General features: G+C 43.3%; 1 protein-coding gene across 1 annotated transcript; it reads left to right on the forward strand.

The window, feature by feature from the left end:
• The first annotated feature begins 641 nt into the window (after nt 1–641).
• LOC110699838 lies at nt 642–15916 on the forward strand. The gene is made up of 9 exons (XM_021877350.1): nt 642–944; nt 12543–12627; nt 12677–13192; nt 13290–13635; nt 13905–14154; nt 14248–14378; nt 14469–14806; nt 14867–15367; nt 15435–15916. Exons 1-9 carry the CDS (start codon nt 642–644, stop codon nt 15914–15916), a joined length of 2952 nt encoding a protein of 983 aa, XP_021733042.1.
• The last annotated feature ends 2618 nt before the right edge of the window (nt 15917–18534 follow it).

The following is an 18534-nucleotide window of genomic DNA, read 5'->3' on the forward strand; positions in this document are numbered from 1 at the left end:
AGACTTCTCATTATTCGGCAGAGGCTGTTGCCGAAGGAATTCAAACGCTTATTGATGCTTCTACCATGCACGCTGAGGATAACGTTGTGTTGGTTATGGAAGAGTGGCCGAAATCTTCTAAAGACGCTGAGGAGTGTGATAAAGAGTTTTGTCATGGTCATTCGGCAAGTCAACCAGCTGAACAAATCAAAAGACAGAAACAGGCCAGGCATAAAAAGACTAGGGTTGTTGTCGACTTGGGTCAACCTTCCTTAAGGGAGAATTCCTTATTGACGATAGGACTTCGACGAGACGAAATTACAAGCGAAGTGGGCTGGGAGAAAATTCCAGTTCCTTCAGCCATTCGGAACCTACGGGGGGAGATTCAGCAGAGTAATTTTTGGCATTTGGTAAATCTTGCTGCCGAAAAAGTTCAACTGCATGTTGATGTTCCAATCACACACGTTGAGGATACCGTTGCGTTAGATATGGAAGAGCGGCCGATATCTTTCAAGGACGCTGAACAGCGAGACGAAGAGTGTTGGCAGATCCATTAGGCAAGACCAACCGCTGTTCAAATCGACAGACAGAAAAGGTCCAAGAAAAGAAAGACTAGGGCTGTTGTCAACCTGGGTCAACTTCCGTTATAGGGGCCTTCTTCAATGCCGAAAGAGCCTTGGTTAGCCGAGAGTATAAGCGAATTAGGTAGTGAGAACATTCAAAATCCTTCTGATGTTCGTAACCAAGTGGAAGAGGTACAGCATAATACTATTCGACTTTCGGCAGAACATGTGGCCGGAAAAAGCCAAACGCAAGCTGGTGTGTTAATCACGCATGTTGAGGAAAACGTTCTATTTATTATGGAAGAGCATCCGAAAGGTGTCAATTACGCCGAAGAACATGACGAAGAGTCTCGGCAGGTAGATGGGTCGTCATCTGTTAATCTTTTGGAGGTGTCTGAGAATGTAAAGCACCGTAATTCTCTATGTTTATCTGCTTTATGTGATAGATTATATGTTATGTATATGTAATTTTTTTTTTATTATAGATACAATTCCAAAAAGCGTAGGAAGCGTGGTACTACAGGTAATGATGTCTAATATATTGCAATACAATTATTTACATGTTTCGTGACTTATTGACGCCCAATTTGTACAAATTTCAAAGTCTACTTTCATCTGTATAATGGTTTCAAAATCTTAATAAAATGAGTGGCGTAATATAAATGGTTTTTTAAAAAAAAAATTACAAATATTAAATGGCTAAATCTTTTGTAAGATGTGGTTTTGAATGGGAACAATTATGTTAAGAGTATAAACAGATTAGAAGAAGGAAATTTGTGAAGAAGAAGATAGTGATATTTCCAATGGCGGTAATTTAATACTTTTCCAAAAAATTGTTTTTTTACAATATTTTATCATTCAGTATCTTTGTGCATTTTTATGTACCTCTTGATTAGGGGATTTTTCTCCCACCAATCGGAATGCGCCACGTGGGCCAATCAGGTCCTGCCAAGTGTCCCCCAATTGGAACTGTCAGGGCTTGCCACGTGGCACACGCTTATTCGTCCACCCTGGACCTATTATGTCATGACACGTGGCATACTCCATGCCTAATGGAGAAACCGGCCACCCAGGCCCAACTTCCGAGGGAAGCCCAATCAGCCCAAGGTTAACCTAAACCTAGGGTTGGCACGTTTCCCAAGGTTATAAATACCTCCCTTAATCCTCATTAAGGGGGATTACGCACATTAAACACTCTCACCTAGAGAGACCCAACCACTTTAATTTCCGCATTAATTACTCCTTAATCAAGTACTAACTTGACCGTCGGAGGCGGATCTCCAATCATCCGGAGCATCCGTTTGTTTTGCAGGTACAGGCGTCCGGTTCCAGTCTCGGAATTGTAACTCTCCCGCAGGACATCAGAAAACCCCGAAACATTTTGGCGCCGTCTGTGGTGAGAGTACTTCTGAGATGGCATCCACGTCTGTACCGACTCCTGAAGAGAGGCGTCCCCTAGACGATCCTCAAGTTAAGTCGGACCACGATACTGAGAATGAATTTGAAGTTGAAGCTCACACAGCTTCAGACGGGACCCAGTGATCCAGCCGGCGCACCGCCTATTCAGCAGCAGTCGGTTGATGGGTCTGCTCCCATTACAAGAAACGAACTCATGACCTTCATGAGGGGCTTCAAGGGAGAGATTCAAGAGTTGCTTAACAAGAAGCCTGCTCTGGCCAAGGAGCAGTCGGCTAAGAAACCTTCCACTTCAGGGAAGAGGAAGCCACTTCAAGGGCGAGAGGCGACCCCTCATCCTAACTCTAGGAAGTGGGAGCCGCCTGCCCTTGATTTCACAAAGTACCGCTTTCCTACTCTAGGAAAGAGGAAACCTGTTCGTCATATTCAGGCGGACGGGTCGAAGAAAACATACACAGATGCTCGGTTATTGCTAGAACAGAAGAAGAATGACCGATTGTCAGAGTCGGCCTCTACTTCAAACTTCCAAGACAGTCTGCGCAATACCTCGATGAGGCATACACAGTCGCATCATGAGAGTCAGTCAGGCGGTACCTCCCGTCAGTCCGGCTTTCATAGTGACCAGGCGGTACCAAACTTACCATTTGTACCGCAACAACAATATTTTTTGCAGCCACCTCTGTTTGGTGGGCATGCAGCAAAGAATGTCCAACCTATGGACTGGCAGCTACGGTTGCTTAGACTTGGGGAACAGCCGTCGGCCTTCTCCAAGGAAATTGCTGAAGCCGCTCAGCCGGCCAAAGTGAAAAATGTATTAGTAGGCGCCTATGACGGCACTACTAACCCAGAAGACTATTTGATGGCATTCACCAACCTGATGTACCTTCAAAGGTTGGATGATCCCACTTGGTGCAAGTGTTTCCCAGCGACTCTCAAAGGAATCGCACAACAATGGTTCGGCAACCTGCCGACTGGTTGTGTGAATAACTTCAGGACGCTTGCTTACTTATTCACCTCCAACTTTGCCATGAACATACCTGCGAAGAAGACGACCCTTGATTTAGGAACGATTCAGCAGGGCGAGAAGGAGGGGCTTCGTTCTTAAATCAGGCGGTTTAACCTGATGAGAATACAGATTCAAGGGTTACCGGATGAGGTAGCCTATACTGACTTTTTCAGAGGCCTCAAAGACGGATCGACATTCAAATTTGATTTGGTCCGAAAGAGGGTGGCGACTCTTCAAGAGGCCTTGATTGAAGCAGAAGCCTATATACAGGCGACTGATCTTTGTAGTACAAAACAGTCGGACGGGAAAAGGTTCGACAAAAAAGAAGGGCGACAGAAACAGTTGTCGAACAAAGATGAGAAGAAAAGAAAAGAGGTCTGGGCGGCTGATTCCTCTAAACAGCCGGCCCAGAAGAAGAAAAAAGAATTCAAACCATACTCCCCAAAGTATGCGTTTAACAAGGATAGCCAAGCTATCCTAAAGGAAATCAAGGGACGGATTTCAATTGAGAAGCCGCTCCCCATGAAGGGTTCTGCAAGCAACCGGAACCAAGAAAAATTTTGTGATTATCATGAAGATGTTGGTCATCACACCAACGAATGCATCAGTCTCATGCGGTATCTGGACCGCCTGGCTGAGCAAGGCGATCTTGACTCTTATGTCAAGAAATCCACGGGGAACACTTCCTCGAAAAAGCAGTCGGCCAAAAAGAGTCAACAGGCCGACAACTCTGATACAGATGATGCAGTCGTCTACACCATTGCAGGCGGCTTCACAGGAGGCGGTCCCACTATTAGGGGCAACAAAGACAATATCAGGCGGCTAGATGTAAATTCCGTTCACCAAGAACGGCCCTGCAAATATTCATTTCCTGAGATTGTCATCACTGAAGAAGATCTAGGAGGGGTAAGGGGGCCGCATGACGACCCTATCGTTATTGAGTGTAAAGTGGCCAACCAAAGAGTTGGCCGAATCCTTATAGATACTGGAAGCTCCTCAGATCTTATCAGTAGCAAATGTCTGTCAAAATTAAAATATTAGACTGATTGCATACATCCGGCATCCCACCCTTTAGTAGGGTTTGGAGGAGGAGTCGTCCACCCAGTGGGACGAGTGGATTTACCCATCCGCCTGGGTGAAAAAGGGGAAGGACGACATATGGTAGTCCGGTTCCTGGTAGTAGAAGAACTCTCGGCCTACAACATGATTCTGGGACGACCAACCCTGAATAATTCCAAGGCTGTTATAATCCCATCTCTTATGTTGCTCAAGTTTGAGAGGGATAATGGAACAGTCGGGTCCCTAAGGGGAGATCAGAGGATGGCCCGAGAGTGCTATCTCTCGGATATCAAGCCCACTGTTATGACCGCTGGGTCAAGTGGTGGAAAAACAGACCTTGACAATGTCAAGGAGAGTACGCCTGTTCAAGAAGCAGGCGGCAAGAAGAGAAAGGCAGCCCAGACAGGGGCCGCAAGAAAAGACAGAAAATAGCAATCATTGGCAGAGGAGCGCTCAGACGAATTCCGCCCTCAGCCGGCTGGTGAGCATACAGACCTGATCTTAGACGATTCACGTCCTGACCGAACAGCCAAAGTTGGGACGACTGCTCTGAAAGTCCTGGGTGACGATTTGCACAAACTATTGAAAGAATACAAGGACATCTTTGCATTCGAAGTCAACGAAATGCCAGGCATTAGTCCTGACCTGGCGGTACATAAACTGGCTGTGGATCCGAAAAAGAAGCCGGTAAGGCAGAAAAAGCGGAACCATGGCGAAGAAAGAAGTCAGGCGGCAGCCGCCGAAGTAAAAAAACTACTTGATGCAGGGTTCATTCGGCAATGTTACTTCCCAGACTGGGTTGCAAATGTGGTGCTTGTTAAAAAGCCGAATGGCACCTGGCGAATGTGTGTAGATTACACAGACTTAAACAAGGCGTGCCCCCAAAGACAGTTACCCTCTGCCTAAAATTGATAACCTCGTCGACTCAACAGTCGGCCATGCTTTAATGAGCTTTATGGACGCCTACTCTGGTTTCCATCAAATTCCTTTATGGAAGAAAGATCAGGAGAAGACGGCCTTCATCACTGATCAAGGGTTATACTGTTACACGGTTATGTCGTTCGGTCTTAAGAATGCCCCGGCCACCTTCCAGCAAATGATAAACACTGTGTTCTTTGATCAAATCGGGAGAAATGTCGAGGCATACATTGATGATATGATTGTCAAGTCTAAGCTTCAGACAGATCATCTGTCGAAACTCCGAGAAACTTTCGCCACACTCAGGCGGCACCATGTCATGCTCAATCCCAAGAAATGTGTATTTGGAGTTGAGTCTGGGAAATTTCTCGGATTCCTTATCAATCAGAGAGGAATAGAGGCGAACCCTGAGAAGGTGCAGGCGGTTATCGACATGCAGTCGCCTCGTACCGTCCGAGAGGTTCAGAAGTTAACAGGTTGTCTGGCGGCCTTGGGAAGATTTCTAAGTCGATCAGGCGACAAATGCTTATACTTCTTCCAGGCCATTAAGAAGAAGGCAAGGTTTGAATGGGGGCCGGATGCTGAGGCGGCCTTCCAGAAATTGAAAGATCACTTGCATTCCTTGCCAAGGCTGGTCAGCCCTTTGCCCAAAGAAGTACTCTACATGTACCTGGCCGTCTCTGATCATGCGTTAAGCGCTGTTCTTCTTGCTGAAAGAGACGGCTGTCAGCTCCCGGTCTACTTTGTCAGTCATGTATTGAAAAATGCCGAGTTGAGGTATCCCTTAGTGGAGAAATTTGGTCATGCACTCTTCATGGCTGTTAAAAAATTGAAGCCCTACTTTTTGGCACATGCAGTCGTCGTGTATACAGATCAACCTATCAAGCGGCCACTAACCACCATGGAGTCGTCAGGTCAGATGATCAAATGGGCCATAGAAATACAGAGCCTCGAAGTTACTTTCGAGCCTAGAAAGGCAGTGAAGGGGCAAGCCTTTGCTGACTTTATTGTTGAGATGACTCGTCCCCCTGATTCTCGAGATCCAGACCAATTCTGAAAGGTATATGTGGATGGAAGCTCTACGTCAAATGGTTGTGGAGCAGGCGTCATATGTCAGTCGCCAGAAGGCGACAGGTACGAATATGCTCTACGCTTCCGTTTTCAGGCCTCAAACAATGAGGCAGAATATGAAGCTTTACTAGCCGGAATCCGCATGTGCAAGGCGGCAGGGGCACGAAAGATAAACGCCTTTTCCGATTCACAATTGATAGTGAGTCAGTATAATGGCGAATACGAAGCAACCCATCCGGCCATGATCAAGTATTTACAGGCGGTACGACAGGCAGTCGGTTCCCTTGAAGATTTTCATCTGACTCAAGTGCCGAGATCAGAGAACAACCAGGCGGATGCACTTTCAAAATTAGCATCGTCCGCCTCTTGTGATACTCCTCGAACTGTTTTTTGGGAAGTAATGGAGAAGAGAAGCATCGAGGAAGACCCTATTGGAATCCTAGACAGAAGCTCAACCTGGATGGATCCAATCAGGGCATATCTGACAGACGGTACCCTGCCGGATGATCATCACCAGGCGGCAGCGCTGAAAAAACTGGCAGCCAGTTTTGAAATGATAAAGGGAGAACTTCACAAAAGAGGGTACCTTCAACCCTACTTAAACTGTGTTACTCCAGAAAAGGGGCGAGAGATACTAGACGATCTTCACTCTGGTTACTGTGCTTCCCATATAGGCGGTAGGACGCTTGCTCAATGGGCAAGGCGGCAGGGCTACTTTTGGCCTACTTTAGAAGCAGATGCAATGGAGATGGTGAAAAAATGTGACAAGTGCCAAAGGTTTGGAAAACTAATTCACCGTCCGGCTACTGACCTCACTACCATTCATAGCCCACTACCGTTTGCTAAGTGAGGCATGGATATTCTGGGTCCCTATACGCCTGCTACAGGCGGAAGGAGGTACATACTTGTTGCAGTCGACTACTTCACTAAATGGGTGGAGGCGGAGGCTGTAAAGGGAATCAAGACGAAGGATGTAATTTCATTCATCTGGAAAAATGTCATCACTCGGTTCGGGTTTCCCATGTCTATGGTCTTTGATAATGGTCCCCAATTTGAGACGCCTGTTCTCAAGGTGACCAAGGAATTGCACACCACTTTGCATCAGTCGGCCGTCCACAAGCAAACGGCCAGGTAGAAGCTTTTAATAAAATCATCTCAGACGGTCTCAAGAAAAAAATTGAACGAGCAGGCGGCCTATGGGCGGATGAATTGCCACATGTCCTCTGGGCCGTTAGGACGACTGAAAAAGGGGCGACTGGAGAAACTCCATTCCTCCTAACTTATGGTGCGAAAGCTGTTCTTCCAATAGAACACTACGAGCCGACTCTTCGAGTAATGCTATATGACGAAGAGGCAAACTAGGAAGCCATGCGCCTGGCATTAGACTCACTCCCAGAAAGGAGCGGCAATGCTGTCTTGCGCCATGAAATTTACCGCCTGAGAATGACTAGATCATACAACAAAAAAGTACACAGGCGTCCACTCAAAGTGGGGGACTTTGTACTTAGAAAAATGGAAGCAGTTGGTAGGGCTAATAAGTCTGGCAAACTAACTCCCAACTGGGAGGGACCCTACCGAATCTATGAAGAGGTCAGGGACGGTACCTACCGTCTGGAAACACCAGACGGCCAACCGTTGCCTCGAACCTGGAATGTAGATAATCTTAAGAAATATTTCTTTTGAATGATGTAAATAGTCGAGGGCTACTTAATAAAAGTTTGATGTTTCATTCAATTCTGTACTAAGAGGGGCATGCCAACTGACAAACAGTCGGCTACTCTCCATGTTTAATTTTCATTTTTACCTAAGAGGGGCATGCCTACTGACAAACAGTCGGCTACTCTCCATGTTTAATTTTTACCTAAGAGGGGCATGCCTACTAACAAACAGTCGGCTACTCTCCATTTTTAATTTTTACTTAAGAGGGGCATGCCGCTTGTTCCACACAACCGGTTACTCTCCCAGAACACAGTTCACCAAGAACTATCAAAGGCTCATGGCTAAAATGATCAGACCAGGCGCCAAGACAACCGATCCAAATATAAATTCAATTCGACCTGTCCCAACATTATAGCAGGCGTCCGACGGCATCCATCCGGATGAAATTCGTCGCAGAGAGCAGCTCCCTTTTGGGTGGAACATTGTTCTATAAAATCATTACACGGCACCTATACGACTGTCTAACCAAGACAACCACGTAGCCGTTTCCCAGGCAAGGATACCTCTCACTTAACTGACTAATCAGGTCAAACAAGTGTTCGCAGTAACCACCCGTGTCAACCAACCGACTGAACTACTTGGGATAAGAATAGTTGGTATCTTATGAGTTAATAGCCAACAAACATTGGCGAATAAAGGGGAACAACCGGTACCCACCGCTTGATACCTCTACTACTCAGTCACTTGGCGACTAGGTAACAATTATGTTAACTTAGTCACTCAAAAAAAAAATTTAGTATGAAGCTAAAAAAGTGTTCATACAGCGCCTGTTCACACTAGATTAAAAGTGGCGGGGAACAGTCGGCCTGGACCGACTAGAGTCTCTAGCTTAAAAAACAAAGAAACAAATAAGGCAGGTAGGAAACCACCTTCCTACTTGGTTGAAGGAAATCCATTCTTTAAAGTGGCCAACTGATCGCTTAGCCTGGAAACAGACAACCAGTCGTCCAGGGGCATAGATGGCGTGACTAAATATCTCGTACCTGTCCGCAACTATCGGCCATGCAAAACAGTCGGTATAGTGTGCAATTGGATATCAGAATATTCGATACTTAAACAAATTTGAAGCAAAACAAAAATGAAATATTTTGGCATAAAAAGAAGCCGATCATTAAGGACCAGCCAAATATTCAGAACCCCGGCCCCCTGGCCGGGTAAATAGAAACAAACGGCACGCAGGCCGTGAAAAGAAGACATAACGCTTAAGAAGGGGGCATATCTTCAATATTAGCAGCTGCCGCCTCGTCAGCACTTTTTTTGCTGGACTCGGCTTCAGCTGCATCCTTCTTCGATGCATTACCCCCAAGCGGCACAAGCGCCACTACCGGCTCCTCCTCCTCCAACGCCTCGTCCTCAGCAGCCGCCAGGATCTCTTGATTATATCTATCAGAACACTGGCGGTACGTTTTTTCCCAGGAGGAATAGTCGGCATTGGGGAAGAGGCGGCCCCAGGTCATGCGCTGGATTTGAGCAGAGTCTTCCATCATCTCCCGGACCAGCTCTTTCTTTTCTTGCTCGGCCTTTTCCGAGAGCTCCTGAGTAAGACTCTTCTCCTGGGTCACCAAGCGTTCCTTTACGTGCGCCAAGGATTTCTCCAAGGTGTCGTATGAGGACATTTTTTGGCGAAGAGGTCTCAGCTCGGCCTTGAGATTGTTGATGGTCGCCTCCAGCTCGCTATTTTTCTTCTGGGCCGCCTCTAACTGAGCCCGGATGGGAGAAGTAGCCTGCGCCTGATAATAAAGAATGTCAATTGTCAGAACTTCATTTTGGGCAATTTGAAACATTGCCTTATCACAGTCAGAGGCGGCCATAGCTTTTGCAGCCTTTACCTCTTTGTTCTTCCTGTCAAACGGCTTGCGGAGGCCGTTCACTCGGAGCAGGGCCTAAGTAAAAAGGGAACAGGCGTCAATTTCCAAACAAAAACAGGCGTCCTGGAATTCAAATAACCAAAAATATGCTAAGTATACCTCAGCAAGGACCCCTGCAATCCCGTCTAGGTCAAGGGTGCCGACACCCCTGACCGCCTCCCTTTCAGCTGGAGGAACGACCTTGATCATAGACTTGGCCACCTCGACCAAGTCAGGCTCCTGAGGGCCGGCTGCATCAACCATAAACAAACGAGTTAGACCTAGTAAAGAAAGGAACAAGTCTAAATTCACAAAGACAGCTTCATACTTCTAGACGGCCCAATTGGAGTTTTAGAAGGAGTGGCTGGCTGTTTCTCAGCTGCCGCATGTTTCCTGGCAGAACCAGGAGAGCTCGCAACAGTCGTCCTCCGGGTCTTGGAGTCCGGATGTTGGGAAGAAGAAGCTCTTGGAGCGCCCGTCTAAAAAAAAAAAAAACAACACAAAAACAAACACTCGGTCAGTATATGCATAAACCCAACTCCAAAAAGAGAGTGAAAGTTTCGAAGCTCACCAAGGGTGCCCCCTTGTTGGGGGAGTCGGTTGAAGACTGTTGCATGATGGAGGCCCGCAACATGGCCGCCGCAATCTTGGAGGCGGTAATTTTGCTCATGGCGTCCGCTGCAAAAACAAATAGTAAAGTTAAATAAAAGTCATAACAATGACGCATGAAAAACAGAGTATTCGACAGGCCGGCTACCTCTTGAGCACCGACTGCTGAGGCCACAGGCGGCCAAAAAGTACTCGTCGTAGAGCCATTTGAAGCTCGGGACGCAGTGCAGGGGTACTTGCTCTCGTACCCCTGAAGTAGAGTTCACCCTCGACTCTACTTTGAAGAGTCCTTTATCTAGGATCTCTTTCTTAGCCTTGGGGGGAACAGGCGGCATGATGCGGCCGCCTGCAAGAAAGGGCGGATTCCTGTTCCACCTGTTGAAGCGTTTGTTCAGCTCTGTGTCTGAACTCTCAATGATAAGGAAGGTGCTCCGCCAGTCCTTCCATTTGTTTGCTTTACCTCTTGTCATGAGGTAGCCCCTGTGGCTCGTCAATTGATACCAGCCGGTACCGCCTGCCTTAGGGGTCCGGCTGAGGTAGTTAATGTGGGCGAAAGCCTCGAAGTTTGGCTCCACCCCGTGCAGTTCGCACCCGACCACATAGCCGAGTACGTTGACCTAGGAGTTCGGGGCTAACTGCCATAACCCCAACTCATACCCATCCAAGATCCGCTGAACAGCCGGATGTAGCGGGAAGCGCAGCCCAGCCTTGATGGCCGCCTCGTAGCAGCCAAAGCAGGCGCCATCATAACTAGTACCAGCCGGCCAGACGACTGTGTCTTCTGGATCCGGCACGAACACTAAAAAGCCGGGGCCCATTGTGTGGTTCGCAATAAAGCTCCCCACTTTCTCTTGCATGGCCGTTATCCGGCCCCGTGGGACAGTGCAGTAGTAGGGGGTATTTTGCTCTCGGTAAGAGGCGGATGGCTCCGCCCAATTGTCCCCCTTCTCAACTGCGTGAGAAAGCCTCGCCTCTTGTAGGCGACTGTTTTTCTCTTCTGTGTCCAGAGAAGCATGACCAGAAGAGCTAGATTCGGATTCGTCCTCTGACGAGTCCGAAGAAGACGACTCCTCCCCTCTCCCAGAGGGGCCCGCCTCCTCTCCTTTAAAAGGAGCAGGAGAGAATGTAGACTTGTCAACTGTAAAATTGGAAGGGGTCACTTTGACTCCTCCCTCAGAACTGCCGGCTTTCAAGCCGCTTTGGTTCACTACCACATCTGGCGCCTCGTCAGATGTTTCACTAATCGGCACCCTGTGGGAGGAGCCGTCTGAGTTCGAAATCTTAGCAGTTCTTTTTGTTCTGGCCATCATGTTCTGCATAGACACAAAGACAGTCGGACTTTGTATAAAGGGCAAAGATGGGTCCGGAAAAGGGCAGGCGGCACTCCTAGTCCTAGATTTAGCCGTCCCCGGTGACCGGCTGATCACTAATCTAGGTCGTGTCGTGTGCTTCCGTGGTGTCATTTCAAAAAAGAATAAAATAAAGAGAAAATTAAAAGTAAGAGAACCGACGGTTACCTGAACGAGTGACGTTGATGGAGTTCTGAAAATCCTTTGCAGTCGGCTTGTCAGAGCAGGCGGTAGGCAGAAAGGGTCCAAAATGTCAGAGCAAGTTCAGGGGTCCGAATGTTCTCTCACAAAGTTCTCAAGTGTGAAAATGACCGAAGTCAACACTCCCTTATATAGGCGAAGTGAGAAGGCGAAGGGTCACCTCCAGAATTCAAAATTTTCGCGGGAGAATCTCTCGGCCTTTCGCCGAGTGACACCTGTAGCAGGCCGTCGCCTGTTACAGGGCGACACCTGTCACAGGTAACACGTGACCAGTCACGTGCCACCTGTGAGGGGCAAATGATTAGGGGATTTTGCTCCCACCAATCGGAATGCGCCACGTGGGCTAATCAGGTCCTGCCAAGTGTCCCCCAGTTGGAACTGTCAGGGCTTGCCACGTGGCACACGCTTATTCGTCCACCCTGGACCTATTATGTCATGACACATGGCATAATCCATGCCTAATGGAGAAACCGGCCACCCAGGCCCAACTTTCGAGGGAAGCCCAATCAGCCCAAGGTTAACCTAAACCTAGGGTTGGCACGTTTCCCAAGGTTATAAATACCTCCCTTAATCCTCCTTTAATTTCCGCATTAATTACTCCTTAATCAAGTACTAACTTGACCGTCTGAGGCGGATCTCCAATCATCCGGAGCATCCGTTTGTTTTGCAGGTACTGGCGTCCGGTTCCAGTCTCGGAATTGTAACTCTCCCGCAGGACATCAGAAAACCCCGAAACACCTCTTATTATTAATTATCTTTGTGCATTTCATGTCTGATATTATGTATAACACATTCATTGTTTCAGTATGTTGTTGTTAATATAAATTGTTATGAATTATTAGATAATGTGGGGAGTTCTTCACAAATATATGAGCAGCGTAAAAGTAAACGTAAGTAGTTTTTTGCACAAACTTCAGCTGCTAAAAAAAACCTGTACAGAATATGTGCAGCTTTATTTCTATGATGGCCAGCACAAAGTCCAGAATCGAGTAAATTGTTTTCCTGAAGTACGGGAAGATATTATTCGTATATTAATGAAGATTACTGAGATCAATCCTTATGTAAGATTATTCAGATCGTTGAGGGAAATAGAGATTGATGAAAACACGCAGATAGTCTTATCTCAAAGTACTGTTTTGGATCAACGGGTTTACAATGCACCTGTCTCAGATGAAGTTGTTGTAGTGTGGTCAGATGGTGCGTCTTCAAGTCAAATAAGCACTCCACATATTCTTGTGTATGGAAATTCTGCTCAAACTCATTGTATTTGTCACTATTATGGGTGCTATGATCTACTACAATATCCACTGTTATTCCCCCATGGTGAATGTGGATGGACTCAAAATCTTAAGAAACAGGTTTGTGCTGGGAAAAAGCATACAAATCAAGTTCCAGATCCTATAACTTCTTGCGTAGTTCATACCGTGCAAAATTTTTTGGATGAAGAAGAATCACGTAAGTGTTTGTTATATACGTATATTATATTTTATTTTAAAACATTTATTTGTGATATACATTTTTAGTAGTTTCTTTTTTCTTCTGCAAAATGTAGGTGTTGTTAAACACATAACAAGAGCTGATAAATATATTTCTCCAAGAGAATACTATGCCTACAAATTACAAATTAGGCCCAAAAATATGCTCCTAAGAGGTGGAAGATGTTTTCAGCAGTTTGTTGTTGACATGTATGTCAAGATAGAGAATTTAAGGCTCGATTATCTACGAAACAATCAAGATATAATTAGAGCTGATCTTTATCAAGGTATTCTTGATAGTGTGTTAGGTGGAGAGACAGATGCTTCGAAGATTGGACATCTTGTTGTTTTGCCTCCATCGTTCCTTGGGTGTCCTAGAGATCTTAAACGTCGATATCTAAATGCAATGGAATTAGTTCAGAGGTATGGCAAGCCGGATTTGTTTATTACCATGACATGCAATGCAAATTGGCCGAAAATACAGTGTTAACTACAACCTGGAGAGAAAGCACAAGATAGGCCAGATATAGTGGCTCGGATATTCCGTGCTAAATTATTGGCGTTATAAAAAAGATTAAGAAAGAAAAACTCTTTGGTGAAGTGGCAGTAATGATCTATGTTGTTGAGTTCCAAAAGAGGGCATTACCACATGCACATTTTTTAATAATACTGAAACGTGACTTCAAAATAAGAGGCCCAAAAGAGTATGATAAATTTGTTTGTGCTGAAATCTCGTTGTTTGATAATCCTCATCTTCGTAAAGTTGTCTTAACTCATATGATGCACGGGCCTTGCGGCAAGCTGAATCCAAAATGTCCTTGCATGAAAATGGATGGGAGAAAGTTAGTCTGTAAAAATGGATATCCAAAAGACTACAATTTTGAAACAGCAAACAACAAAGATGGATATCCTATATATAGGAGAAGACAAATAGGTGAAAAGGTGAAAATCAGATGAGCCGAGCTAGATAACCAATGGGTAGTACCTTACAATCCATATTTACTACTCATGTTTGACTGTCATATTAATGTTGAGGTATGCTCAACTATCAAAGCAGTAAAATATTTGTACAAATACGTTTACAAAGGGCACGATCGAATATCATTCAAGATATCTGCCACAAATGATAATAAAGTTGATGAAATTGAACAATTTGAATCTGGCAGGTTGGTATTGATTATTTAGTTTGCATTATTAGATTTTGTTTCGTATCATTTCTAATATTTCATTGGAACTGAGTGATTTTAAATTGTTAGGTGGGTATCCCCATGTGAAGGAGTATGGCGAATATTTGGGTTTGATTTGTATGAAATCTATCCTCCTGTTATGCCGTTGCCTATACATCTTCCGTATATGCAATCCATTGCTGTAAGACCACATGAAAATCTCAAACGGGTAGTGAGAGATCCTAAGCGTTCACGTACACCATTGACAGAATACTTTGCAATGAATTTTACAATTAATGGTGGCATTAACCTTTTATATGGTGAATTTCCAGAGCACTACAGATGGGATGCAAGTACAAAGGAATGGAAAGGCAGGAAAAATACACTAACTGTTGTTGGGAGGATATCGTTTGTCTTACCTGCTGAAGGTGAACGTTATTTTCTATGACTTTTACTGCTTAATATACGAAATTCAACATCTTTTTCAGACTTATGTACGGTTGATAATTATGTCTGTGCTACATTTCAAGAAACTGCTAAACGACTTGGTCTTTTAGAAGACGATGATGCTGCATCTATTTGCCTGGCTGAAGCTGCAGAGGTACAGTTACCAGGTGCTTTTAGACGACTATTTGCAACAGTTCTGATATTTTTTCAACCGAGCGATCCATCTGCTTTATGGGAAAAATATTACACATCGTTGTCAGAAGATTTTAGGTATCAATTCAAGGATTGTACCGAAAAAATAAAACAGCTGACTGTCAGTTTGTTAGAACAACATCTTGAATCAATTGGTAAATCACTAAAAACTTTTGGGCTAGATCATCTAAGTTATAATGTCAGTGATGAGTTTAGAAAAACGAGAGATATAGCAGATGCTTTAAATACAGCTATTCTTGAAGAATTCATAAATTCAAAAGAACGTTTGAATCCAGCTCAATTGAAAGAATTTGATTACATAATGAAACACGTCAATGAGGGAAAAGGAGGTGATTTTTTTTATTGATGGACCAGGTGGCACGGGCAAGATATTTTTATACAATTGTTTATATGTAGAAATTCGAATAATGAATAAAATTGTGTTGCCAACTGCATTATCTGGAATAGCAGCATCAAATCTCCCTTCAGGCAGAACAGCTTATTCAAGATTTAAAATACCAGTTGATCATAAGAGTTGTTTTACATGTGATGTGCCAAAACAAAGTAGTTTAGCACATTTAATAAAAGAGACAACTTTGATTATCTGGGATGAGGCTTCTATGACCAACAAGGCGAATTTACAGGCCCTTGATTTGCTGTTACAAGATATCTGTGAAAATACAACACTTTTTGGTGGTAAGCTTATCATTTTTGGCGGAGATTTTAGACAGGTTCTACCAATTGTACCTCAAAAGACCTTAAGACAAGCTGTTGAATCAAGCATTATCGCTTCATATATCTGGCCATCTCTGAAAAGATTTAAATTAACAGAAAATCAGCGAGCTCGTGAAGATCTTGCATTCTGTTCGTTTTTGTTATCTCTTGGCAACGGTGAATAACAAACAAATGAGTGTGGTTATGTACAACTGCCTGATGGAATGATTCGACATTGGGATATGGAAAAGGATCCCATTTTGGAGATTATAAAAGCAACATTTCCAGAAGTTGAGAAAGCAACAAGTACATCAGATATCTTTATAGATATGGCAATTTTAACTCCGATGAATGACGATGTGGATATGGTGAATTCAGTTTTGATTAACCAGTTTCCAGGAGAAAAAGTGGTTTATAAAAGTTTTGATGTAATGCTCAATGATACATGCAGTATCTATCCGATGGAGTTTAATAAACTTTGCCCAGGGGGGATGAGTTCCCATGAGCTTGTCCTTAAAAAGGATTGTCCAGTGCTTTTGTTATGCAATATAATGCCTTCTGAAGGGCTCTGTAATGGAACGAGATTAATTGTAAGACTTTTATGCCCAACATTATTGTCTGTGAAATTTCTGTTGGACAATACAAAGGTAAAACTGTTTTTGTGCATCGAGCAACTTTACGCCCTCCAGCAAATAGCAGGTATCCATTTAATTTTGAAAGGAAATAATTTCCAATTAAATTATGTTTTTCCCTGACGATTAATAAATCACAAGGGCAGACGTTGAATCAAGTTTTGATATATCTTCCTCGGCCGTGTTTTTCACATGGTCAACTGTATGTGGCTTTATCTCGGGCTAAAAGCTGAAAATGTTGTTGTGTATACTATGAAACCACCTTAAGGGTATCACATAAACTCAGTTAGAAATGTAGTATCTTTTGATATTTTGAAGTATTCGCAAATAATTTAGCATTAAACATTTAAGTTGTTGTTTAGTGTTATTGATACAATGTTTTTTGTTCTAATACCTTATATAAATAATGTACAATTATAACAAGAGATTACACTATACATTGTATTATTGCATATGCTTTTGATCATCACAACAAAGTTGTATTATATTTAAAACATTATTGCTTTGAAGTTTGAGAGCATACCTTTTAATAATTTCAAATTTATTTAGCAATAATATATTATAATTGATATACATTATGATTTAAAAATTTTTTAGGTTCAACATAATTGGGCATGGTAAAAGTTATTTGAAACCAAAAATTTGAAATCCCAATGCCATGTCAATGACATTTGATCCCAATGCCGTGTTTAGGCATAAGGCCAAATATTTATTTTGGCGAAATAGGTTTAGCCTATATTTGGTTTAGTCTATGTTTTTTGCACTTTGTTAAGCACTTCTCTAAATATGAGAAGTCACCTACACTAACAACCGAATACCAATATGTGCGTAATGTTTGCCAACCAACTCTGTATCATATGTTTCTTGCACTCTGTCAAGCACTTTTTTTCCAACACCTTTCCCTTAAAAACGTTTTGGGTTTAACCTAATTTGGCATGGCACCTACACTAACAAAAGAATACCAAAGTGTGCACAATGTTTGCCAACCAACTCTGTATCATATGTTTCTTGCACTCTATCGAACACTTTTCTTCCGACACTTTTCCCTTCAAAACGTTTTAGGTTTAACGTAATTTGGCATGGTAAAAGAAATTTGAAATCAAAGACCTTTAATTCCAATGTCGTATCAACGACATTTGATCCCAATGTCTATACATGCACAATGTTTGCCATTGAACTCAGTATCATATTTACTTTGGCGATTTTAATTTAGCCTATATTTGATTTAGTATATGTTTCTTGCACTTGTCAAGCGCTTTTCTAAATATGTGAAGTCACGTACACTTACGAAATTTTTTTAAAATGTGTATAATGTTTGCTAACCAACTTCGTATAACTTTTTTCTTACGCTTTGTGAAGCAATTTCCTTCCGACAACTTTCCCTTTGAAGCGCTTTGGGTTTAACATAATTTGTCATGGTAAAAGACATTTGAAATTAAAGATCTTTAATCCCAATGTCGTATCAATGGCATTTGATCCTAATGACTATATATGCACAATGTTTACCAACCAACTCAGTATCATATGTTTCTTGCACTTTGTTAAGCACTTTTATTGTGTCACTTTTCCCTTCAAAGCATTTTAGTTCAATATAATTAGGCGTGGTAAAGGACATTTGAAACCAATGACCTTTAATTCCAATGTTGGGCAAACCAGTGCCGTGTCTAGGCATAAGGCCACATATTTACTTTGGCAAATTTGGTTTAGTCTATATTTGATTAAGCCTGTGTTTTTTGCATTTTGTCAAGAACTTTTCTTCCGACACCTTTCCCTTCAAAACGTTTTAGGTTTAACCTAAATAGGCATGGTAAAAGACATTTTACACCAAAGACCTTTAATCACAGTGCCTTGTCAATGACATCTGATTCCAATGTCTAAATATGCACAATGTTTCCCAATGTCGTGTCAATGACATTTGATCCCAATGTCGTTTCTATGCATGAGGCCACATATTTAATTTGGCAAATTTGGTTTACCCTATATTTGATTTAGCCTATGTTGCTTGCACTTTGTCAATCACTTTTCTTCTGATACCTTTTCTTTTAAAACGTATTTTGTTCAATATAATTAAGCCTGGTTAAAGACATTTGAAACCAAAGACTTTTGATCCTAATGCCGTGTTAAAAGCATCTGAACAAAACAACTACAAACAAACTCTGTGTCGTATGTTT

Source organism: Chenopodium quinoa, unplaced genomic scaffold, assembly GCF_001683475.1.
Source record: "Chenopodium quinoa cultivar QQ74 unplaced genomic scaffold, ASM168347v1, whole genome shotgun sequence".
NCBI lineage: Eukaryota > Viridiplantae > Streptophyta > Magnoliopsida > Caryophyllales > Amaranthaceae > Chenopodium > Chenopodium quinoa.